The sequence below is a fragment of the Sus scrofa genome, chromosome 9, assembly GCF_054392235.1.
Source record: "Sus scrofa isolate SSC_HxYL_T2T_F1_AM1 chromosome 9, Sscrofa_HxYL_maternal_Yorkshire_Landrace_v2.0, whole genome shotgun sequence".
NCBI lineage: Eukaryota > Metazoa > Chordata > Mammalia > Artiodactyla > Suidae > Sus > Sus scrofa.
The window spans coordinates 71728771-71754762 of record NC_139391.1 but is presented as its reverse complement, the minus strand read 5'-3'; the positions used below and the strand labels follow the sequence as shown (position 1 = coordinate 71754762).

At 47.5% G+C, this 25992-nt stretch overlaps 1 protein-coding gene across 38 annotated transcripts in view; it reads right to left on the bottom strand.

Annotated features, from left to right (window-relative positions):
* SRGAP2 (SLIT-ROBO Rho GTPase activating protein 2) overlaps positions 1-25992 on the bottom strand; it is a 279310-nt gene that overhangs the window by 29279 nt on the left and 224039 nt on the right. For all 38 annotated transcript variants that reach the window (XR_014815658.1, XR_014815666.1, XR_014815655.1 and 35 more), the window contains exons 11-17: positions 25516-25600; positions 22471-22498; positions 21154-21178; positions 13728-13788; positions 4295-4372; positions 3204-3338; positions 476-581 (exon numbers count right to left, since the gene is read on the bottom strand). Coding sequence is in view for 23 of the 38 variants with exons in the window: in XM_084976859.1 (XP_084832985.1) it covers positions 476-581; positions 3204-3338; positions 4295-4372; positions 13728-13788; positions 21154-21178; positions 22471-22498; positions 25516-25600 (518 nt within the window). In the remaining 15 variants the exon portion in view is untranslated. The remainder of the gene's footprint in view (positions 1-475; positions 582-3203; positions 3339-4294; positions 4373-13727; positions 13789-21153; positions 21179-22470; positions 22499-25515; positions 25601-25992) is intronic.

Sequence of the window (25992 nt, the reverse complement as noted above, 5' to 3'; positions counted from 1 at the left end):
ACTCTCTTCTGCTTACAACTTTCCCAAGGCTTCTTCAGATCCAAATGCATCGCTGCCATGACTTTCGGGGCTTGGTGGCCTTGATGGTCCCTGGACTCTTTCCTTCACTTCATTTAGGCGGCTGCTCGGTCACGTCCCCCCAGAGAGGGCTTTGCTGCCCACCCCTCTGCAGAGTCTCTCCCTCTTTCGCTCCTGCCCCCAATCCCTTAACTTATATTTTATTTTTCTTCTAAGCACTTATTGCTACCTGACGAGTCTATTATGGTCTGTGTGCTCTGCTGGAACATGAGCCGCGTGGTATCCAGGCTTTTGTCTCATTTCACAATATATTCTTACATCCGACAACCATGCCCAGCACGTAGCAGGTGTTCAGTAAGTATCTGTTGTGCTGGATGAATCAACAGAGGTCCCTACATCAATGTCCCACGGCCGAAGCCAAGGCCTGACCCGGTGGCTCGCTGGGCCATCTACTCACTGATTGAGGAAGGCAAAGAGGTATCTCATGATAATCAGAGTGGTTTTGGGCAGGACCAGGAGGACCTTCCGGATGTGTAGAGCTCTCTCCTGCAGGTTGTCCATGGCTGAAAGAAGAAAGCTGTGTGTTATCCTCCACGGTGACTGCGATCCCAGGGAGTAGGGGGGTCAGAGAGCCCTGCGTAGCAGCAGGTGCATCCCAGAGGGCAGCCAGGTCAAGTCCACCTAAGGAGCTCTATCGCCGTGGCGCCCTGGGCGGGCCCATGGGGGCTCCAGGTACTTCACCGAGGGCGGACATAAGGTTATGTGCTCCTCGGGCCCAGAGGGGTTGGTGATAATCCCCCCGGCATCTACCACCCCCTTATTACGGCCTCACAGACGAGGAGCTGGCCGGAATCATGGTGACCGATGGACACCCAGTCTTGCAGGGTTGCTGTGTGGGGAGGGGGCGGGGCTGCGCAGGTCCTATGCTGCCTGTGCCTCACCTCACCCTGGGGGTAAGTCTGGCTTATCTCCCCATCCCTTATCTGCAGTGGGGATGAGGAGAATGTGGCCAGAGCTCCTGTGTAAGCAAGGATATCTAAGGAGAAAATCGGAGAACTTTCCTGATTCTTGTGCTGTGGACAGATTAATTCCAGGTATGGCCCCAGGCCTGTGCCTCCCTCAGGGCCAGCCTCCCCACTTGCACAGTGTAGCAGGTGGATATTGTCATTTTCTACTAAGCCTTTACGTGAAAAAGAAATGGGAGGTACTGGATCAGGAGCACCTCTCAAGGGGAGGGTTGGGCAGTCAGTCAAGGTCTCTTGCACTGTCTTGACAACCCCCGTGCACTTAGGACGCTCCACCTAGGCCCAGTCCTGGAAAAAGACACGGACGCACGAAGCATGCATAGAGTCAGGCACCCACAGAACTCATTTCCACCAGGACTCCCACAAATAGTGGGTAAACCAGTAAACAAGAGAGCGAGCCTCCTGAGTGCTCTGAGCCTCTCTCTCAGAATAACAGAGATGGGGAGTTCCCACTGTGCCTCAGTGGTAATGAACTCAACTAGTATTCATAAGGATGCAGGTTCGATCCCTGGCCTCATTTAGTGGGTAAAGGATCCGGCATTGCCGTGAGCTGTGGTGTAGGTCACAGATGTGGCTTTGATCTGGCATTGCTGTGGCTGTGGCTGGCAGCTATAGCTCCGATTCAGCCCCTAGCCGGGGAACCTCCATATGCTGCAGGTGCAGCCCTAAAAAGCAAAAAAAAAAAAAGGAATACTGAGATGGACAGTGCTCAGGGCATATAAGGAATCAAACTGGAAACTCGGGGGACATGAAGACCTGGCTGATCTGTGAAGAAAAGCTTTTCTTCATTTCAAAGGCATTGCCTCCTCCAGCCTCTGAAGCCAGCATTTCAATGGGGTCCGCTTCCAGGATGACTTAATGTTATAGTCCAAGTTTCTGTGGACAGCAAACGAGCGGGTGTCCCAGTGTAAAGAGCTAAACAAAATGGCCAGAATTAGCTTTCCGAGACCCAAATTTTGGAGGAAGAGGCAGAGCATCTCTAAGGTAATCCACTTTATCTAAAGAGTAAGTAGAGACTGTCTTTCTCTGGGAAAAGATCCTATTTGGAATGTGCAGAGAGGGCTTTAATTCCTGGAAGAACACATATTAACACATCTAGCAGGTAAACCATGCCATATTTAAAGCAACACGTAGGAAATGTGTGTAACACTTATATATTCTCCTTTTGGATCATGAAAAGCACAAATACTAATATATAAGCTTCCAGAAGCTAAAAAGGACTGTGTCTTACATATGGACATAAATGCAGCTGACTGAAGAAAGATAAGACCTAGCAAAGCAAATGCGTTTAAGGGGGATTAGAAAGAAAAAAAGCAGAGTTCCCGTCATGGCTCAGTGGTTAACGAATCCGACTAGGAATCATGAGGTTGTGGGTTCGATCCCTGGCCTCGCTCAGTGGGTTAAGGATCCAGCATTGCCCTGAGCTGTGGTGTAGGTCACAGATTCGGCTTCAGATCCTGAGTTGCTGTGGCTCTGGTGTAGGCCGGTGACTACAGCTCCGATTAGGCCCCTAGCCTGGGAACCTCCACATGCTGCGGTTGCGGCCCTAGAAGAGACCAAAAAAAAGAAAGAAAGAAAGGAAAAAAGCCATGAGTTCTGACTGGTGGTCCAGACTCTTCCTGAAAAGTCACTTTCTCATCGCCTGGTATGGGTGAGAGCAAGGACGAGAACCTCACTGAGGACAAGGAAAAAAGGAAGACATTACTGGAGAGCTTATGAGAATAAAAGAGCCTGTGGAAATTACTTTTTTTTATCATTAACTTGGGATCTTTATTCTTGATGATTTTGTCATAAACTTATCCTAAGTTTGGTTACGCAAACTCTCATCTGGCTATGAGAACTCATTGGAATTTGCTAAAGGAACTACGATGACAAAATTATACAGTTGGGACAAACCCCCGTGAAACAGCACACCTTTTTGTAAAATTGTCAGGTGTCCATTCCAATAACCCACAAGATAGGGCCAAATGCCTATTCATAATCCCACCATTCCAAAACGAGTAGCGATGGCCAGAAACTTTTAATGGGGTGGGAAACGGAATAAAATATAGTGCTGATCAATACAGGTTTAACCGTACAGTAGAGCCTGTGGAAACTGCTCATCTGTTGCTACGAGGTGCTCTGGCCCAGAAGCCAATCCGCGGCCAGGATGACACTTACTGACACAGGCCATGAGGTCATGGAAGATGTCCTTGGGGAAGAGAGGGTGTTCCAGCCCCCGGAAGTAGAGCTTCAGGACACCAGCGATGGAATCCATGTCATGGTCATTCTGGTCCCCAGCCAGGGGGTCCTCTCCTGTGGACAAGCAACCCCCCGCAAAAAAAGAGTGAGAGAAGTAAAAACACATAAGATGGAGCAGAGGTAGTGGGGAAGGAGTGGCCTCTTTAAGTCTTTATCACAGTCCATCAGCTCTCTGCCCAGCATGGTGGCCATGAGTAGAGCAACCAGGGACTAGATAAAGCAGTGACTGTTCAGGCTCAGGGGCCCTGGGGTCAGAGGAGGGGCACAAGAGTCCACTAACATAAACTTGCTTGTGCCAGTCTAGCTGTGGGACATTCCCAGTGGGCTGGGGATGGAACACTGCCACTGGTTCTCTCACAAGCATCATGGAGCCAGGCTGGGATTGAGCACCTAGGGGAGGGAAATGAGGCTGGGGAGGCCAGCCCCTCTGACTAGGTCCCACGCCTCTCTGCCCACCATGAAGGACATACACTTATAGGAGAACAATCACACTGGGGATCCCTATGGAAAATTTCATATCAGATGTAATTAGATTTAATGATAGGACCAGCCTCAAATTGAAACCATATATATCCATCACAGCCACGGAAACTGCCAAAGCTTGCCCATTACCTTAATAGCCCACAAGATAATACATGAGCTTATGATGAGCAGGCGCACTTGCCCTGCCACCGAGGGTTGTGGACACAGCCATAAATGGCCCAGATGTCAGAGTTAACTTGGGTTTGCGCAGATCATCCGCAGGAGAGAGGCAGCAGGAATGGGGCTGAGAAGGAGGACATTGGCATGGGCCCTGGCCTCTCCCTGCATATCTAGGGTTTGGGGTGTGTGGGTGTGTGTGGTGGTGGTGGTGGTGGTGATGGGGTATCTACAAGAGAGAAGATGCTGGGCTAAAGAGGAAGCAAGATGGCTTGCTAATAACCTCTGGGTACCTCTGGAGGGTGAGGCTGGAGCCAGTATCCCAGGGGGCTGGCAAACATTTGGTCTTCCCGTTAAGGCTGTTTGCTCACCTCTCTCAAAGGCGTTTTTGATGTCATTCACTTCCACCTGGGATCCTGACACCCGGAAAATTCCCTCATGCTGCAGTCCTAGAAAGACAGGGAGAAGGGATCAAGGAGGCAGAAAAGCAAACTCGTGACCACAGCTCCAAGTTCAGCTGAATGTCTACCTCTCCCAGCCAGTGCGTACTTAAGCATCCTGTCTCTTCAGTCTGCGGGCGGGGCGGGGGGGGAGCCCGTTCAGGGACGGTGGGAAAGTCACTAGAATGAACACTGGCCTAAAGCAAGCACTGAGCCAGAGACGTAAGGAAAGAGATGCCTACACCACTCCCGATTCTGCAAGGCAGTTTCCTTCCCGGGCCTCTTTCTCTCCAGCTGCAATGGGGGAAGTGACTCCTGGTACTCTCTCATCCCCCAGGATCACGGATGCGATCCAGGAGCCTGGCAGGCAAGCCGTCAGACACCATTGGAGTTTCATAAGCTCTGAGAACCTAATTAGTGCTTTCGATGTTCCAACATTGTTCAGCTATTCTAGGGACCATGCTTTCACTGCTTACAAAAAAGAGAGGACATGAACAGACAGGTGATCAGTCACCAGAGAGTATTGTCAGGCATGGTACTAGCCACTGGCTCTTGACTATAGCTTGACTCTAAAGGCAAATATGCCTGAATGCCACCCTAGGAAAATGTGCATGAAATCTCTGTCTTTTTGAATTTTGTTAGAATAAAAATAATAGTAGAAAACTAACACATGCGTGGCACGGTGACTGCTCACGTGCTTACAGCCATGTGAGACAGGTTACTGGCCAGCCTGTTCTCTAGGTGAGGGGATTGGTAGGTGATGACCAGCCTTAGGTGATGTAGGTGACAAGAACCAGAGCCGGCACCCAAACCCAGGCCTCCTGGCTGCAATCATGTACTCATTCCCCAACGCCAGGCTTGTGGGGACTCCTGGAGGGAACGTGCCGAGAGGGAGGGATCCCATTTGTCAGTTTAAATGCGGATTTGGTTACCAAAAGCACCACACGCCCAACTCCAAACTGGGAGGGATCCAGGCAGCATGTGCCCGGGGGCCTGACTGAATTAGCATCTTTCATCATATCAGGCCTGCCCAGTTTTCCTCAAGAGCCCTGTGGCTCAATCTTGGGGATTTGATCAGAGTCTCTCCAACATGGCACAATTCATCGAAAATTTTGAATTTCAAACAAACTTCCTTTTTGAATAAACAAAAGAAAAAAAAAAAGCTACATTTTGCCCACTGTGTTAGGACTCCTCTCTTGGTGACCCGATTCTATCAGTTGACTTTTTTTTTTTTTTTTGTCTTTTTGCCATTTCTTGGGCCGCTCCTGCAGCATATGGAGGTTCCCAGGCTAGGGGTCTAGTCAGAGCTGCAGCCACCGGCCCACGTCTGCAACCTACACCACAGCTCACGGCAACGCCGGAGCGTCAACCCAATGAGCAAGGGCAGGGACCGAACCCGCAACCTCATGGTTCCTAGTCAGATTCGTTAACCACTGCGCCACGAAGGGAACTCCTATCAGTTGACTTTTGAAGTAAACCACACAGGCCAGGACTGAAGCCTGAATCCAACTGAAGCAATGGTAAGAAGCAGGGGGAATTTAACTGCCTGGCTTGTAATGAGACTTAAGTTGTCTGTTCCTCTAAGGAAATCTCCAGAATATTCCTCACAGAATGGCAGGCAATGTTAAGACGCCAGTGGAACAGCACCAGCTTAGCTACCAATGGGATTTTAACAGCCAGATCATGTCATATCAACACAGCCATGTAAACAGCAAGGTTCTGATAGGAATAGTCACATACTCAGTGACTTGCAGAAAACACAGTATAATATGAGGAAACGTCATCTCAGGGACCAGCCTACCCAGTGTCTTTGCTGGAGCCAACAGCTTGCTGAGAGAGGCTCATCTGGGTCCTTTTTGGTAGCTTGTGCACCAAGGACAAGCTGCTCTAGACCCTGGGCCCAGGACAGGAAGAAATCAGAGGAGAGCTTACTAGAAATCAGGCAGCAGGCCTGAGATCCCTTTCTGCCTGGTTTCTGTTTCCCCTTGAGAATCTATGCTTTAGAAGGCCCAACAAATATTCTTGCTCAATAGCCAGACTCTGTAGAGTGTCTAATCTGATGATTCTGAAAATAGGAGCATTAATAAGTGATCAATTTCTAGAAAGTGAAAGGGAAAAGTGGCTGACTTTTTTTATTTTTATTGTTTGTCTTTTTGTCTTTTTAGGGCCATACCCGCGGCATGTGGAGGTCCCCAAGCTAGGGGCTGAACAGGAGCTGCAGCCGCCAGCCTACGCCACAGCCACAGCAACACCAGATCTGAGCTGCGTCTATGACCTACACCACAGCTCACAGCAACGCCAGATGCTTAACCCACTGAGCAAGGCCAGGGATCAAACCCGAAACTTCATGGTTCCTAGTCGGACTCGTCTCCCCTGTGCCACGATGGGAACTCCTGACTTTTTATTATAATGCAGGTAAGAGCTCACATAACCAAGCTGACACATCCATGACCTTTCTCATTCTTCCTTAGTGCACACCCACATCAAAGTATACAGCCAATCGGACTTGGCCAAGTTATTTGGAAATGGCACAAAACCTGCCATTGTGGGATGGATTCAACTGTTGCCATGAGTTGCTCTCCTGGAGGATTCTTGAAATGATGGCACCGCCCCCTGTTCACGTGACTCATGAAAAGGGTGGGTGGGGGTTTTGCATCCTGAGTCTCAGTTGTTCCTCACTTCCCTTCTCTTCCTTTAAGTCTTCCCCCATCATCCCTATGTGCTGGTTACAGAAGAGCCTCAGCTTTCTGGTCTACCTCCCATACCCCATCTATCTCTCAGGGAAAATGAAGATAGCAAGGATGTTGTAAATTCTGGCCACAGACCTTTTAGGGGCTGACAAAGGTTATGGACACCATCCCCATTAAATGTACATATACAAACATTTTATCCATCATCTTCAAGGAGTTCAGGAATACCCTGAGTCCCTATTTGGGGAAAAAGTTCAATGTAATTGAACAAAAATTTTGGGAACAGCGACTATCTACTGAGCTTTTATTTTCCCTTCTTAAAATCAACAATACAGGAGTTCCTGTGGTGGCGCAGTGGTTAACGAATCCAACTAGGAACCATGAGGTTGCGGGTTCGATCCCTGCCCTTGCTCAGTGGGTTAACGATCCGGCGTTGCCGTGAGCTGTGGTGTAGGTCGCAGACTCGGCTCGGATCCCGCGCTGCTGTGGCTCCGGCGTAGGCCAGCGGCTATAGCTGCGATTCAACCCCTAGCCTGGGAACCTCCATATGCCACAGGAGCAGCCCAAGAAATGGCAAAAAGACAAAAGACAAAAAACAAACCCAAAAACAACAACAACAACAAAAATCAACAATACATTTCCTTCCTAAATCCTGCAACACATATAAAATGGCTTCAGAATTGTGAGCTCACAACCCTGTGATAAAAAAATTATGTACCTCATTTGCGTGGGTTTTTTTGGTGTTAGACTTACAGAGTATCATCAAAAATACTGTTTTCCAAAGACTCTTGGATTATTTTCTTCCTCATTTCCTCAGTGGCTATGTTATTCACTTGTAATTCAGTTATGTTTAGTTGTTACTGTTAGTATTCCTTTTGGGGTTTTACCCACATCCTTGTTTTATGTATCTGTTTATTTATCTTTTGAGTATGGGAACACCAGTGTCGTTTTAAAAGTCAAAATTACACAAAAGGCAAACAGAGAAAAGACACTCCTCTCTATTTCCCATTCCCCTATTCTTTTTCACCCTTTCCCGTCCGTGTAGATAACCAATCAAACATTAGTTTCCAGATTCATCCTGCCTGTCAAAGTGAGAACACACATGTATCATCTTACATCTTCTTCTTTCTTACACAAAAGGCAGGATGCTACCAGATACTCTTTAGTATTTTGCTTTTTTCCACTTGATAATATAGCCTGGAAATCTCTTCATGTCATTTCATGGAGATCTTCCTCATTCTTTTTCTATGGCTGCGCAGTCTTCCAGGGTGTGCTTATACTATAGTTTATTCATCTATTCTTTTATGTATGGTATTTAGGTTACTTTCTTTTGTTTTTTGGTCTTTTTAGGGCCGTACCCGTGGCATATGGAGGGTCCCAGGCTAGGGGTCTAATCAGAGCTGTAGCTGCTGGCCACAGCCACAGACACAGCAAGGCCAGATCTGAGCCATGTCTGCGACCTACACCACAGCTCATGGCAACGCCGGATCCTTAACCCACTGAGCGAGGCCAGGGATGGAATCTGCAATCTCATGGTTCCTAGTCAGATTCTTTTCTGCTGCGCCAAGATGGGAACTCCAGGTTACTTTCAATATTTTGCAACTGAAAATGATGCTGTAATAAATAATCTTGTGTATGTGTACTTTCCTATTGTTGGAGATGTATCTTCACGGTAGATTCCCAGAAGGACTGCTGGATCAGAAGATTAGCGCATATGCAGTTTTGTTACATGTTGCCAAGTTCTCCTCCAAAAGGGTCACACCAGTTTGCATTCCCATCATCAATATGTGAGCTTTCTTGTTTCTCCAGAGCCTCACTACAGAAACGTGCTAAGTTTTGGCTTCCTCCTCTGCTGTGCCTGTAGAGGGGCAGGGACGGGCACATTCAAGCCACAATATCCAGAACTCATCCACTTCTCAACGACTCCACGGCTAACGCCGTAGGCAGGCCACTGCCACATCTTCCCTGGGCTACAGTAGCTTCCTGTTTCCTCCTATGATCTGATCGCTATACAGCAGTCTGGGATCCTTTAGGAAGAGCATAATTCCCTGACAGCTTCTCAACTCATTTAGAATACAATCTAAACCCTGACTGTAGCCGACCCTAAGACGCTGGCCCCCAGCTTCCTCTCCTGACACTTGCCTCTTCATTCACTCAGTCCAGCCATACTGGCATCCTGCCGGCTGGTCCCAGCACATGCCAAGGACCTCTGCACTCAATCTTCCTTCTCCCCAAAACACCCTTCCTCAGACACCCATATGGCTAACCCCCTCACTTCCTTTAGGACTGCTCAAATGTCACCTTCTTAGGTGACATAAGACCTTTTCCCTGAATAATCTGCCTACCAGTGTCCGCTCTCCATTCTCCATCTCCCCACCTTGCTTTACTTTCCTTCATGACCCCAACATCGGATATATTGTATATTTATTTATCAACAGGGAGTTCCTGTTGTGGCGCAGTGGTTAATGAACCCGACTAGGAACCATGAGGTTGTGGGTTCGATCCCTGCCCTTGCTCAGTGGGTTAAGGATCCGGCGTTGCCATGAGCTGTGGTGTAGGTCGCAGATGCAGCTCGGATCCCGCGTTGCTGTGGCTCTGGCGTAGGTTGGCAGCTACAGCTCTGATTGGACCCCTAGCCTGGGAAGCTCCATGTGCCGCGGGAACGGCCCAAGAAATGGCAAAAAGACAAAAAAAAAAAAAAAAAAAAAAATAGATCATCTGCTTATTGGTCCTTCAGGAGAAAGTGAGGTTCATGAAGACAGGCATTTTTTCTTGGCACACAACGAGCAACCCATAGGTACTGTATACAGATGATCCTTGACTTATGATGGATGTTTCACTTACATCTTTTTGACTTTACAATGGTTTTAAAGTGATACACATTCAGTAGAAACCATACTTAAACTTTTGATCTCTCTCTCTCTTTTTTTTTTTTTTTGGTCTTTCTGCCTTTTCTAGGGCCGCTCCCGCGGCATATGGAGATTCCCAGGCTAGGGGTCTAATCGGAGCTGTAGCCCCAGCAACGCGGGATCCGAGCCACCTACACCACAGCTCACAGCAATGCCGGATCCATAACCCACTGAACAAGGCCAGGGATCGAACCCGCAACCTCATGGTTTCTAGTCAGATTTGTTAACCACTGCACCACGATGGGAACTCCTTAAAATTTTGCTCTCTTCCTGGGCTACTGATACGTGCGGTCTAGTACTCTGATGTGATGCTGGACGGCAGGCAAGGGCCGCAGCTCTCAGCCAGCCATGCAAACATGAGGTTAAAGAACCGATACACTTATGACCATTCTGCTTTCCACTGTCAGTATAGCATTCAATCCATTACATGAAATATTCAACACTTCATTAAAATATTGGCTTTATGTTAGATGATTTTGTCCAACTGTAGGCTCATATAAGTGTTCTAAGCATATTTAAGGTAGGCTAGGCTAAGCTATATAGGTTCGTGTATAATGTTAGGTAGGTTAGGTATATTAAATGCATTTTTTTTTTTTTTGCTGCACCCATGGCAAGGGGAAGTTTCTGGGTCAGAGATCAAACCCTGGCCACAGCCCCAGGCCACAGCTGTAATCAGAGTCATAGCAGTGAAAACACTGGATCCTTAACCTGCTGAGCCACCAGGGAAACTCCTAAATGGACTTTATTTTTAGGGCCGCACTTGCAGCATATGGAGGTTCCCAGGCTATGGGTCGAATTGGAGCTGCAACTGGCAGCCTACACGGCAGCCTACACCACAGCCACAGCCACAACACCACCAGATTTGAGCCATGTCTGCGATCTACACCACAGCCCATGGCAAAGCTGGATCCTTAACCCACTGGGCAAGGCCAGGGATCCAACCTGCATCCTCATGGATCCTAGTCAGGATCATTAACCGCTGAGCCACAAAGGGAACTCCCAATGGATTTTTTTTTTTTTTTTAATGGTCACACCTGCAGCATATGAAAGTTCCCTGGCTAGGGGTTGAATCAGAGCTGCAGCTGAGGCCTATGCCACAGCCACAGCCACACGAGATCAGAGACGAATCTTCAACCTACACTGCAGCTTGTGGCAATGCTGGGTCTTTAACCCACTGAGGGAGACCAGGGATCGAACCCCATCTTCTTAACCTGCTGAGCCACAATGGGAGCTCCCTAAATGCATTTTATTTTATTTTATTTTTTTTCCCTGCTGTACAGCATGGGGATCAAGTTACTCTTACATGTATACATTTTTCCCCCCTACCCTTTGTTCTGTTGCAATATGAGTATTTAGACGTAGTTCTCAATGCTACTCAGCAGGATCTCCGTGTAAATCTATTCCAAGTTGTATGTGATAACCCCAAGCTCCCAATCCCTCCCACTCTCTCCCTCTCCCATCAGGCAGCCACAAGTCTATTCTCCAAGTCCATGATTTTCTTTTCTGTGGAGATGTTCATTTGTGTTGGATATTAGATTCCAGTTATAAGTGATATCATATGGTATTTGTCTTTGTCTTTCTTTTTTTTTTTGTGGTCTCAATTATATGTTGAATCTTTTTTTTTGTCTTTGTCTTTCTGACTCATTTCACTCAGTATGAGTCTCTAGTTCCATCCATGTTGCTGCAACTGGCATTATGTAATTCTTTTTTTATGGCTGAGTAGTATTCCATTGTGTATATATACCACATCTTCCTCATCCAATCATCTGTTGATGGACATTTGGGTTGTTTCCATGTCCTGGCTATTGTGAATAGTGCTGCAATGAACATGCGGGTGCATGTATCTCTTTTAAGTGGAGTTTTGTCCGGATATATGCCCAAGAGTGGGATTGCGGGGTCATATGGAAGTTCTATGTATAGATTTCTAAGGTATCTCCAAACTGTTCTCCATAGTGGCTGTACCAGTTTACATTCCCACCAACAGTGCAGGAGGGTTCCCTTTTCTCCACAACCTCTCCAGCACTTGTTACCTAAATGCATTTTTATCTTAAGATATCTTCAGAGTACAATGGGTTTATCAGAATGTAACTCCATTATAAGGAAGATGTGCACTTGCTGAATGAACGAACAGAATGTTTGGATAAAAGGATCAGAGTTCAGACACTCTTCTGCCTACTGTCCTTTAGGCACAAATAATTCTTCCTCATCTGAACTCAGTTTGGACTGAACTCAGTTTGGACTTACCTTTGCCAACTGCTTGGCCATTAATCATTACCATCTTGTGAAATTTCCAAGACTACTATTCTGAATTACTACAGCTTATCTCTTTTTATTTCACTTTTTTACTTGCTTACTTATTTTCTCCCAGTTGCACCATAAAACTAGGTAAGGACAGGAACAGTATATTATCCCTGTTTCTGTTTTTCTATTTGGCAATGCGTGGCGCCCAGCATGATCAGGGACTTGGTAAATATTTGTTGACTGTTCAGGAGCGCTATACAACTCTTGTTACTTCTAGTGAATGGAGGAGATACAATGGAAAGATTGTAGCTGATTAGAATGGGATAAGATGTAAGCATGCTAAAATAATTACTATTCCAAAAATGAATCCAAGCAATGTCCCAGTTTACTGGAAGAGAGGAAGGAAGAGAGAATGGCTACTCTCTGCATGTGTGTGTCTTTTTAGGGCCACATCCATGGTATATGGAGGTTCCTAGGCTAGGGGTAGAATTGGAGCTGTAGCCGCCGGCCTGTGCCACAGCTCATGGCAACGCCGGATCCGTGACCCACTGAACGAGGCCAGGGATCAAATCTGCATCCTCATGGATGCCAGTCAGATTCATTTCCACTGAGCCACGATGGGAACTCTGAGAATGACTACTGTTGAATTGAGACCCACAGTCATCTATAGATCTCTTTGGACCTCCTTCAATGACCAAGGTCATTCTGTCACTTTTCCTATAACTAGACAGAACAGCATCAAAAAATAATTTCTGATGCCCTGTTCCAAGAAATCTTCACCGTGCTTGCAGATATCTACACTTTCTATATATGCTTATAGTGGGAGACTGATTCTCTGGCAATTCATCTATTTCCCTAAATTCTGTCCAACAAGCCGACAAGCTGGTGACAAATGAAGTTTATGAGATTCAGCTTTGTCCAAACAGAAGATAGGTAACTTGACTTAGGTTGAGAAGGAGCCAGCCCCTGCAGACCCTTGAATGTCGGCTACAATTTTAAGACCAGGTACTAACTGAGCTCTGATGATGCTGTATCTGGTGAGATCAAACCAGAATAATAATAATAATAATAAGTGAATATTACTAGGAGTCACGGCAACATTATAAAAGCAGTCTGTTTCCAAAGCAAGCTAATGCAGAAAGCCAATGTGACATAATGGTCCAGGCTGTTCAGTGGGAGATACCAACGCGTGCAAAGACGGTGAGTAATGGCAAAACCACCGTCACTGCATCAGACCAGCTAGACTTAATCACCTAACAGCTATAATTTAAAACTTACTCTCAAGCTAGAAAAGAGAGTGTGGTAAGTAGCAATGGGATTTGGGGTCAAAACATATGTTGTCTTTCGCTCCTTGTGTAAGCGTGGCCATCCTGAGGCAGCAAACATTACGTGAGCAAATAAGATTGTATTCCTTTTCTGAGAATGTCAGGATGGGAAGCCAATCTCTATTCTGACTCTACAGAGAATTCCTGGAAGTTCTTCCCCACATTGCACAAATATGGTCAAGGCTGTAATCCTGCTTACCGTGTCTGCTGATAAACCGGATACAGCTTTCCACCACCAGAGGAATTGCCTGGCTGGAATCCTAAAAAGCCAGAGAAACACGAGATTAGAATCTGCAAATAGGGAGAGCCCAGCGTCAGAGAAAATGGGCTAAACTATATGAAACGTGTCTCAGCTGGATCAGCGGCTGGACCGTAAAGAAGCATCTGTGCAGATGTGCACAACAGTCTACTTGGGATACCCTGCAGACGCCTTCCATTCAGCAGGTCCTGATGGAACTGATCATCTTTTAGCCCAAACCAGCTCCCCACCCTGAGCCATACAATTCATCAGTCAAGAAATACCTGGTCAAGTTTGCCTCCAAAACCCCTCCCAAATCCATTGATTTCTCTCCATCTCTACAGCCACCAACCTAGTCCAATCTCTCAATATTTCTATTCCACCCTCCCCCCCGCCGCCCCGTCTCTTCCAAACCAGTTTTTCTTCCATCCATCACATGTGGTCAGGCCTCTTTAAAAGCACACATCCCATTGCTTCCTCCTTAGGCTAACTCTTTCAGGATTCTTGTCCCTCTCTGTGCATAGCCTTGCGTGTCCACGGTCCTGCCTTTGCTCCAGGCTCCTCTTCTTCTGCTCTGCCCCCAGTCTCTCTGTTTTGGCCACGCTGGTCTCCTTTTTGCTCCTCAGCAAGTCGTCCTTTGCCCCTGGCTTTGCATGAGCTGCTCCTGCTACTGGAAAGCTCGCCTCGCCTCACAACCCTGCCCCCAGGGTCTCAGTGCAAGTATTACTTCCTCGGGGGTGACTTTCCAGACTCCCCAGATGATCTGGGGGGCCCTTGTCTATGGGGTTTCAGCACCTTGTTCTCAGCCCCACATCCTGATTATGCCTTGATGGTGTGTGTATGAATATTTATTTGCCTTCGCCATCCAATGTCAATTCTTGTTGGCCAGTGCTGGCCATGATATGCCATGTGACCTCCCAGAGCAGGTGCTCAATCCATACCAGTGGAAGGTAGTGGAATCAATCAATAGGCACATCAGAAAGGGGATTTGTCTGGCATAAAAGGCAAGAAAGAAAAAACCTAACTCTTGGGAATAGTGGAAACTAATTGGTACTAAATTAAGAAGCGGCCTCACAGATAGCAATCTTTGCTCTGCCATTTTACTACACAAGCCTGACACTTAATTTAACCTTTTTGGGCCTTAATTTGGCATCTATAATGCAGGGAGGGGCTTGGTGGTGAGGAGAGTAATATTTCCTATTGGCACATGAACACAGCACTTGCCATTTATAAAAGATTTTATGGAGGGCCATGTGCTAAGTGTTTTAGACAGACTGGTCCTGGTAACAACGCTGTGGGGTGTGTATTGTTCTTATCCTCACTTGATGAACGTGGAAATGAAGGCTCAGTGAGGTGAAAGAGCTGCTTTGGGTGATGAGTGGAAGAGCCAGGATTCAAACCCAGGCAGACTTCCTGAGGCGGAGCATCTCACTACCACCCACACTGCATCCTAGGAGCTCAGCAACAGCCAGGTGTGAACCCCAAATACTGAAAATGCCAGCAGGGTTTCATAATGCAGCTAAATGCACAGTAACTCCAAGGGATGAAAGGGATCAGGCAGAATGACCTTAAATCTAGCTAGAAAGGGCTTTCAATGTTCAGAACAGAGGCTGGGTCCTCCAGTGGGATGGGTCTGCCTGTGGCCCTCCCCTTGCTCTGAATTTTCTTTCTTTCTTTTTTTTTTTTTCGGTCTTTTTAGGGCTGCACCTGTGGCACATGGAGGTTCCCAGGCTAGGGGTCGAATCGGAGCTGTAGCTGCCGGCCGACACCACAGCCACAAGGCAGGATCCGAGCCGTGCCTGCAACCTACACCGCAGCTCATGGCAACGCCGGATCCTTAACCCACTGAGCGAGGCCAGGGACTGAACCTGTGTCCTCATGGATGCTAGAGAGATTTGCTTCCTCTGAGCCATGACGGGAACTCCTGGCTCTGAATTTTCAACTCTAGCTGTGGGGTTGGGGGTGGTGTTTGGCCACTTTTAGGGAAGCACCTGTGTCCAAGAAGAAGCCAGGCTGACAGGAGAGCTGGCAAGGCCTCTAGCTCCCAAGCCTGCTGGGAACCCAGGACGCTGCCAAAGGAAGTACTGAGTGTGCCATCGCGCAGCTCAGCAACCCAAATGCTCATCTCACGACCCCCAGACCCATCTGCTTCCTCCAGCTCCAGGTGCCAGTGTCTGCTCTCCTACTATCACTGAATTCTACCAGTCAGCCTAGGCTGATCTTAGAGAAGGAATTTTTGTCAGTTTTTCCATACACTAATAAAGAAACAGGAATCCACTAAGAAAAATCAAAGAAACTCATGTTTGGGTTTTTTTTTTTTTTTTATATGTACAAACATGGTTACTATACTTTCCTTTTCTTTTTTTTGGGGGGGGGGGCCGTGCTGTCGGCAGGCGGAAGTTCCAGGGCCAGGGATCAAACCCGTGCCACAGCAGTGACAATACCTGATCCTTAACCTGCTGAGCCACCAGGGAACACCTATATGTTACATTTATAAATAGTAGTAGCAGTGATAACGAGGACAGTGATATGAGGGCTCATAAAGTTTTCCTGGATCTCAGTCTATAGAAAATAAAGACCCAGAGGGAGGGAGGTTGGAAACTCACATGTTACTGGCTTCCACAAGTTATGTGAAGGCAAAATTCTGCCTGGACTTGTGGGAAAAGGACTAGCAATGGGAGTTAAAAGGAAGCATGCAGGGCTGCAAAAAGCAAAGAGTCAAAGATATTAACCTGTATGTCCATGGGTACCAGTAACGTGTCAGAAGTCGCCCAGAGAATGATCTGTGACTGATGAGAGTTGGCCAGAGATGACCTGTCCTAGCAGAGAAGATGTTTTCCTAGTCCCTGCTGTGCCAGGGACGCCTAAGACAGAGTCCAGTGGAAACACACAACTGGGCAAAGTCACCAAGGCTTCAGACACTCTCCTTGTAACATTTCTGAGCTCCGAATGAATTCATTTCCTCAGGATGTGCCCTGGCAAAGACCTCCGCTTTACCACCAATATTTTATAGTTAACCAAGTAGTACCTATATGGTTCTCATTCAGTGCCTGTCTCTCTCTTTATTTTTATTTTTTTTTGCCCTTTTTTTTTGTGGTCTTTCTCTAGGGCCACACCTGCGGCATATGGAGGTTCCTAGGCTAGGGGTCGAATTGGAGCTGTAGCTGCCAGGCTACACTACAGCCACAGCAATGCCAGATCCAAGCCGCATCTGTGACCTACACCACAGCTCACGGCAACACTGGATCCTTAACCCACTGAGTGAGGCCAGGGATTGAACCTGCAACCTCATGGTTCCTAGTTGGATTCAGTAACCACTGAGCCACGACAGGAACTCCATGTCTCGCTCTTTCTTTTTCTCTTTTTTCATCCTCCAGTGTTAGAATCCATGCCAGTTAAATTTTTTGTTCATAATATTTTTGGTCCTATAACCCCAGGGTTGGGAGGGGCCTTTAAAGACAATTGTGTCCAAACCCCATTCAATCAGATTAAAGGAACTTTATTATTATTATTATTTTAGAGGTTTTGGTTTTCATTGATGCCTTCATTATTTAAAAAATTTTTTTTGCCTTTTGTCTTTCTAGGGCAGCTCCTGTGGCATATGGAGGTTCCCAGGCTAGGTGTCAAATCAGAGCTGGAGCTGCATCTACTGGCCTACACCACAGCCACAGCAATGCCAGATCTGATCTGCGTCTGCAACCTACACCACAGCTCACGGCAACGCTGGATCCTTAACCCACTGAGTGAGGCCAGGGATCGAACCCACAACCTCATGGTTCCTAGTTGGATTCGTTTCTACTGTGCCACGTTGGGAACTCCAGATTAAAGGAACTTTAAACCAAAAGTAGAGGGAGAAAGGCAGCAGGCATAACTTGGAAAGGAAAGGAAAGCAGGGGTTCAGTGATGGTGGCCAGATAATGATTGAAAACCACCACTGTCTGGCATCATTTCTCATGCATGAGAGAGTTAGGATTTTGCCAGGTACTGATCTCTTATATTTGTTAAATTTCTGTCTTTACGGAGAAATTAAAGTCTTGACACCTGATTAGATGTACCAAGGAAAAAACAGACATCCAAGAAAAGACGTAGGGCTTCAAGGACTGTGAAGAATGGAGGGTTCCCCAATAAGAGAGGTAGAGAAGGTAGGGAGGGGCCAAGAAACAAAAACCTGGCGGGGCGGGTGAGGGGATGGGCACTGAGGAAAGCAGGTACCAGCTCCACTCTTGCGCATTGACTGCCTGCCAATCGGTTAGGAGTTAGAGCCAAAGACTCAGAACACAGCATCACAGAACAAGTGGACGCTTAGGGGAGGAGGGAGAAGAGACAGATTTAGCTAAGGCAACAAAAGTGACAAGGGAAAGAATGTGGCTGAAAATCAAAAGAGGACCAAGCCTTGAGGAAATGCGTACATTTTGAGGGACAGAGAAAGATGAGCTAGCAAAGAAGATACAGGAGTAATAGGAAAGAGAATTCTGGGCTGGATTGGAGCAGGGAAAGCATGGAAGCAGCAGTTGAGGCATCCCCTTTATAAAATTTTTTTTCAAATTTAGGGCCACATGTACTGCACATGGAAGTTCCCAGGCTGGGGGATGAATCGGAGCTATAGCTGCCAGCCTGCACCGCAGCCACAGTAACTCAGGATCCGAGCTGCATCTTCCACCTACACCACAGCCCATGCAACACTGGATCCTTAACCCCCTGAGGGAGGCCAGGGATTGAACCCCCATCCTCATGGATACTAGCTGGCTTTGTTACTGCTGAGCCATGATAGGAACTACGAGGCATTACTTTTTTTGTTTGTTTGTTTTGTCTTTTTGCCTTTTCTAGGGCCACTCCTGGGGCATATGGAGGTTCCCAGGCTAGGGGTCTAATCAGAGCTGTAGCCACTGGCCTACACCTGAGCCACAGCAATGCGGGATCCTGAACCTGCAACTTCAGGGTTCACTAGTCGGATTTGTTAACCACTGAGCCACAACGGGAACTCCCGAGGCATCCCCTTTTTTAAAGGAAAGTCAGGTGGTTTGAACCTAGGCTTTTCAAGGGTCAAACATGACTGAAACCCAGGAGGGACCCTCAAAAACAAAAACCGGATTCTACCTCTTGCTTGGCTGATTTGCGTAAACAACCAAAACAAATTTTATTTCCTGGTTATGTATTACTTACTATTTACCTTCCCGACTATCTTAGAAAAACTCTTCACTGAGCCAGCATTAGATTTCTAGATCTACTGGAGAGAAACTGAATAAAAAAGGGGTCATTACTTGATTGGAGTTTCCGGTGCACCCTGGAATTCTTATACAAATCTAGCACCAGGCAAACACATTTTGCCTGCAACTGCCTAGGCATAGCATGATGCAAACCAGGAGGGCGTCATTCCTTTCTGATGAGCCCAACCAGGGTCACATATCACCTGTCACACTGTGGCCTTTGGCACTCGTGCAGCCAGCAGGGGGGCTGCAAAGCCCTCCCACTCAGGTTCCATCTATACATAGGAGGCTCAGTTTCATTCCAGAAACTGAAAAGGAACATACTTCAAGTTCAATCCTGTTCTCACTTTTGAAGGGAGGAAAAAAAAAAAAAGCTTGCTCCCTATTTAAGATATCCACCTATTCATTTTAAATGGAAGACATTCTCCCGGGGAGGCACTCCATTCCTCTCTAGTTTTAAATAAAATTATGAAAGAAAGGGGAAGAAGAAAGAAACAGAGGAACAGGAGGAAAGAGCATTGCAATGAAATTTTTGCAATTTAAAAACTGTGTAATTGCATCCGATGGTGTCCTCATTAAAAGGAAATCCAGGAGTTCCTGTCGTGGCGCAGTGGTTAACAAATCTGACTAGGAACCATGAGGTTGCAGGTTCAATCCCTGGCCTTTCTCAGTGGGTTAAGGATCCGGCGTTGCCGTGAGCTGTGGTGTGGGTTGCAGACGCAGCTTGGATCCTGCGTTGCTGTGGCTCTGGCGTAGGCTGGCAGCTACAGCTCCGATTAGACCCCTAGACTGGGAACCTCCATATGCCGCGGGAGTGGCCTAAGAAATGGCAAAAAGACAAAAAAAAAAAAAAAAAAGGAAATCCAAAAGAGAGAAGGCAGAAAAAAATATTGACAGCGAAGCTAAGAAAACTGAGGGCTAGGTTATCAACTTCCCCCGCTGGACTGCCCAGCCAGTGGAAGCAGTCAGCCAGCTGAAGCCCTTGCAGGTATGCCACCACCATAGAAACCATTTGCCCTCTACAGTCCATCATCTCCCTGTGGCTACAGCCACTGTGAATTACCCTAAATGATTTTTTTTTTTTTTTGGTTTGTTTTTTGTCTTTTTAGGGCCATACCCCATGGCACATGGAGGTTCCCAGGATAGGGGTCGAATCGGTGCTATAGCTGCCAGCCTATGCTACAGCCACAGCAACATGGAATCTGAGCCACATCTGCGACCTACACCGCAGCTCACAGCAACACCAGATCTTTAACCCACTGAGTGAGGCCAGGATCGAACCTGAGTCCTCATGGATCCTAGTCGGGTTTGTTAACCACTGAGCCACAACGGGAACTCCCCAAATGATTTTTTAAAGCCTGGATCAGCTTTCCCCTGAGAAGACACAAAGACATTTCTGAGCCCTCTCCACCCCCTCCCTGCTCACTGCATAGCTGGTATGAGCTTAGGGGATACAAAACCATTCTAGTATTTGCCATATGTAATGTATAATTAGGAAGTCAAACCGGTTACTGAAGAAAATACTTCAATTAATTTTTTTTTAAACAAGCACAAGTGCTGTTGAGATGATCCGTTGATGTGGATTGTCCACGCTGCGCTAAGATCCCTTCTCATGTGGGTCAGGCGAGCTAGCTGCTCACTGCTGTGCCAGATTTTAATACAACACTGAAGATCAGGCACAAAACTGCAGAGTTCAACATCCCTTCCTTATCATTCCTAGACCAGACTCCGCTTTATATTTTTAGCAAGTCTTAGAAATACAACTAGGATGACCATGCCACTGGAAACAAACAAAAACCTGCAGATTTGGTCTAGGTGATGCGTTGCTTTGAGTTACTGACATGTTGGTACGGATGTATGAAGTGTGAGGCCTCATTCAGGGTCTCATAGAGAAGTGGTGCCAGCGATAGTTCTGGCACCATCTGCTATAGTCAAAGCAGATTTCTAGCATGGAAGAGGGTAGAGGAACGAGTCAGAAGGACCACGCACCAACTCCCACCCCTGACCGCTAAATCAGTGAAGGTGCCATAGTATTAAACGCACTCTGACTATACGGTACATTGCAAACACAGGCATGGAGTCAGAAGTGTCTGCTCCATCCACAGCGGAGTTCCACAAATGTCTGGGAGGGACCCATTCTCACGGCCCACAGGCCTGGCTCTTGCTGGGCGGGCCCTTACCTGTTTCCTCACGGTTGAGCTACGCCTGTGGTTGAATCAGCGTGGACAGATCCAGCAACAGGGAGGAGAAAGGGAGAAATGGGATGCAAAACAATCTGTGAGATGGTTAATGAAACGAGTCCTATGAATCCGTTCAGTCCCAGAAACGGCTAAGAGACTTGCTAATTTACCTTCGACACGAAGCCCAATAAAGCGCTTTTCACCAAAGCTTGGGGGTCTCTTTTTAATGTCCGCCACCAGTCAAGAGCGGAATTGGAGGGAACGGGCTCGTTGTGGAGCAAAATATATATGGGTCAGACAACAGGAAGAGCCAGCCAAGGTCGCACAGTGAATAACACAGCGTAAGGGAATTAAACTCAGTACTTTTCCCTCCCACGGAACGTGCTGTAGATACGGGACTTCAGGTGAACTTTACCACCAAGAAGATATATTCCACGGAAATCCATCACCCTGGTTCCCTCTCGTCAACGAGACTGGTATATGAATGGGATCTTTATTGTAATCCGCAACGACAAAATGATGAAAGCCAAATGAAGCTATTTTTAAATAATGAGCCTATAATTGTAAATGGCCTCATGATTATTGTGTGTGTTGGCAGATAGAAGTGGTTTATATAATGGGCTAACCCGGGGTCTCTGCGGAGTCCGGCCCATTAAGGCTCTTTCCCCAGTTAAATCAGCACATTTTTCGGCATCTTGGAACCGCCGGCTGGAGGAATGCCTTGCTCTCCACCAACTCACGAGTTCTCTCATCGCAGCTCCATGACCGAGAGAGAAAATATTTGGCTGGGGTGGGGGAGGGCGGGGCCGTGGGGAAAGATCAGGAGGGCTGCATACTTGTACAGCAGGCAAGGATTGGGACCAATGCTGCTGGCAAGTAATGCAATGTAATATTGCATTATCTAGCAGCACTCACTAATTAGAGGCTGTCATCTTTTCCGTGTATTTAAAAAAAAACAAAACACCAAAAAACCTCCGGTCAAATGCTATCGTCTGATCATCCGTCTAGGGGTCAGAGATGTCTCAAAACCCATATGTTGAAGTCTGGAAGCTAAGGTTAGGTTGCCAGACTCCTCCCGCATCCAGCATTTCTTTGCAATGCAGTGGTTTGGGGGAGTTTCTGGGACTATCTCAGCAAGTGGTAACTCCCTTCACTCAGCTCTGTCCGGCAAATCCCATTTCCCTCTGAGGCCAGATGGGGTCAGCAAGGCATCCAAAGCTCTAACACTCAACTCCCTGGCTCTTTCCCAGGCTGGGATGGCTCTACCCCGCCGGCCTCTCTGCATCCCTTCCCAGGGCTGGCTCAGGCCACACCTACCTGGCCAGACTGCAATCTGTCCGCTGACCTGTTGGAAAGACAAAGGCAAAAAGCACATGTTGAAGCAGAAGGGGTGAGAGGGGGAGACTTGATTCCAGGAATGACCGAGTCTGCCCACCTCCCCAGGGAGCCGCTAGCATCATGCCTTCCTGACCTAAAAGAAGAGCATCCCCAGGGCCTCTTTCTGGGCAAGTGCTGCTTCTGATGCTTGTTCCCAGCTCAGGGCTGCTGGTGTCCCGAAATCTTAGATTTGCCTACTCTACTTCCCAGTGGGAAAATAGGAGCACCAGCGAGGCAGGTCAGACTTTAGAGAACAAATTCTTAGAAGCCCTCCCAGAGATGAAATTCAGCTTCTCCTGTATGTTTGCCAGGTGTGTGTGGTGAGGAGAGACGAATGAGCTTGCCTGCCCTTCATATATGAACACACACACACACACACACACACACACACACACACACACACACACACAGTTGAGGGTGATGGGGAAGAAGGAAGGAATAGTTACTTGGGCAGAGGAGGGAATGTATCTGGAAGTTCTAGTTTTAAATCCATATTAAATTTTCACTTCCATTAAGGTGGGCTGAAATGACAAGGGAAAATATGAGGTTTAAAATACTGATACTGCTATTAGCTTGTGATTCTCAATCCAATGGTGGACTCTAATACTAAGTTTAATGGATCATGGGCAGCCTTCAAAAATGGAATTGGAGGAGTTCCCGTCATGGCTCAGTGGAAACGAATCTGACTGGCATCCATGAAGATGCAGGTTCGATCCCTGGCCTCACTCAGTGGGTTAAGGACCTGACGTTGCTGGGAGCTGTAGTGTAGGTTGCAGACACAGCTCAGATCCCGAGTTGCTGTGTCTGTGGCATAGGCCAGCAGCTACAGCTCCGATTCAGCCGCTAGCCTGGGAACCTCCAAATGCCGCAGGTGAGGCCCTAAAGAGTCAGAAAAAAAAAAAAAAGGAATTGAAAATTTTAACATCCATCTGAAGTACTTTTATGTTTTTAAAAAACACACATGCAGTGCCCATGGGCCATCATGTAACCCGGGTTGCTTTCTTTGGGTTCACAGTTAACCAAGCTGGGACCGTGTTAGACTGTATTAGATAGACCAGGGAAAGCAGAAGCAGGCGCTGAGCTGGGGAAGCAGAGATCAGCTCCCAGGCTCCTCATCCACATTCCTGGAAAGGCAACTCCAAGGGTGGGGGGAGAGCAGGGCTTTTTCTTGCCTTTAAAAGTTGCTAATTGTTGATTACAGTTCAGCGCATCTTGAGCAACACCCTCCCCCACCCCTAACAGCCTGTCCTACTAAAGGCTCAGCTTTCATCTGCAAAAATATTATTCGGAGCCATTATTTCCAACATCTGTCCCACTTCCATTCTGGAATATTCATACACATCAATTATCCCTCTGTGGCAAGAACAAGGGGCTCTTGCGTTACAGTGACAAATACGTACAGAAGGCAGGGACATGATGACTTGCATACAGGAAGATCTATTTTTTTCCCCTTATCGCTAGAACTTGTCATCTTTAGATGAAGGCAACTTGCAGCACTAATGAATGGTCACTAACCTTCACCCCGTCATAGTAGCACATTTGGGGCAGGTATGTATGTTGCAAACCCATTCATTCTCTCTCTCTCTCTCTCTCACTCCCTGAGGCCCCGTTTCCCATCTCATTTATGGGCCATGTTTAGATTATCTTGGCAAAAAGAAATCACAGTTATAACCTGCCTCAAATAGTTCTGGGCTTGCTTTCTACCGACTCCCCACGGAGCAATCTGATAACCCAAGAGTAAAGATTTTCTATCAGCAAAGTTTGGATCTCGATGCCTAAACCTGTTCAGCCTGAGTCCCTTGGGTGGTGAGGAGGCAAGAGAACAGAAGTTACTTAATAGGCTTTCTTCACATAAAAGAAAATGCCTTAAAAATCACAAGATCAAAGACATTGGAGATAAAAGAATTAATCATCTGGGGAAATCAATTGTTCAGGGCAGGAGAACAGGGCCAGAAGGGTGGGTAGGAGGCTCTGGTCTGAAAATCGGGGCTCTGATTCCTGGGGCCATTGAGCCAATGAGCGCTGTATACTCTCCCAGATGCTGCAGTTGGTCTAAGGAGGGCTCAAGACTTTACTGGAGAATGCCAGGGCAGGTTTTGCCTTTTACTGGCATTATTACATATTCCCTGTTCCCTGCGGCCTCTCCTTCCTCATCTTTAAGTGAGGAGATTAGTGGCAGAGGGAGGTGGGGCAGGGCCGGAGAGGCACCCCCAACCTGGGGATCCCCATAATCATAGGATGCTGAGAGCTGGGCAGGAGACCTGGGCAGGATGCCAAAAACCCCAGGGAAGCTTCTCTTTCAACCTTGGCCTTCTGTTTGATAGCTAAGGAGAGGAAGTTGAGAGGGCCAGGCTGTTCCTCTGCCTCGCTACTTTCCAGGGTCTGGTTAACATCATCCTATGAGATGAGATGGTCCATTTGGTACCACCGCTCCAGCATGGCCAAAGCAGGGGGAGGGCTACCTCCTAGCGCCAGAACCTTCAAAGCAGGAAGAAACCGCTGCCCCACCGTGAAGCCACAGTTAGCAGCAGTCTGCCCATCAGCCTTGCCCATGAAAATCTTCACCGCTCCCTGGAGCTGCTGGGCAGCTCACCTCAAGGCTCCCCATTTTCTTGCTCCAGCCTCAGTCCCGCCACAGGGGAGCGAGAGTGTTACCAAAGTGTCTGGAGAGTAAATAACCCACCAGCTCCTTTCCTCCAGCAGTGGCAGAGGAGGCGCGGGAGGGGGGGCTGCGTGGAGAGCAGACACGCTCCATTGCAACAAATAGATGATGCACATTAGTGCTTCATTAAGCGCTGGCCTTTCCCCATCACTCAAGCAGTCATTTGGGGCGTGTGCTTCCACATCAGACAAGCGAGGAAAAGCCATGCATGCACATAACCGGATCAGGGCCACTGGGCTGAGGATGGAGGCGTGTGCTCAGCGCGAGGGCCCAGGGCTCAGCCGTCCCCTCACGGCCGAATCCCCAGCAGAGCCCACACTCACTCTCTCCCAGGGTTTTCTGGAGCAGGTCATGCTTGGCTTGCAGCTTGGTGATGAGGTTCCTGCCCTCCAGGTACTCCTTCATTTTCTGGAACAGAGGAAGAGGACAAAGAACAGTCAGACTCTTGAAGAGGTTAAAAAAAAAAAAAAAAATCACAGACACTCAGCTGTACAAGTCCCTTTCTAAGAGGGCTTTTGGTTTCTGACCCAACTTCCACTAAGTCTGATTTTCATTTCTTGAAGACCCTGAGCATCGGGACAGCTGCCATTAGTTATTCCTGGTGGATTAGTATCTTGCTCTACACCCTCCTGGGAGCCCCATATCGGCCGCTGTCAGAAACTATCTCCCGAGTCCCCCATTCATATCTTTCAGCTCTGTGGAAGAAGAGCAGGGGGTGAATGGACTCACTGAGCCCCGCCTTCTTGGTGTGAGGATATACACTTGTACACCTCTAGTGACATCCAGCCCTACCTGGCCCC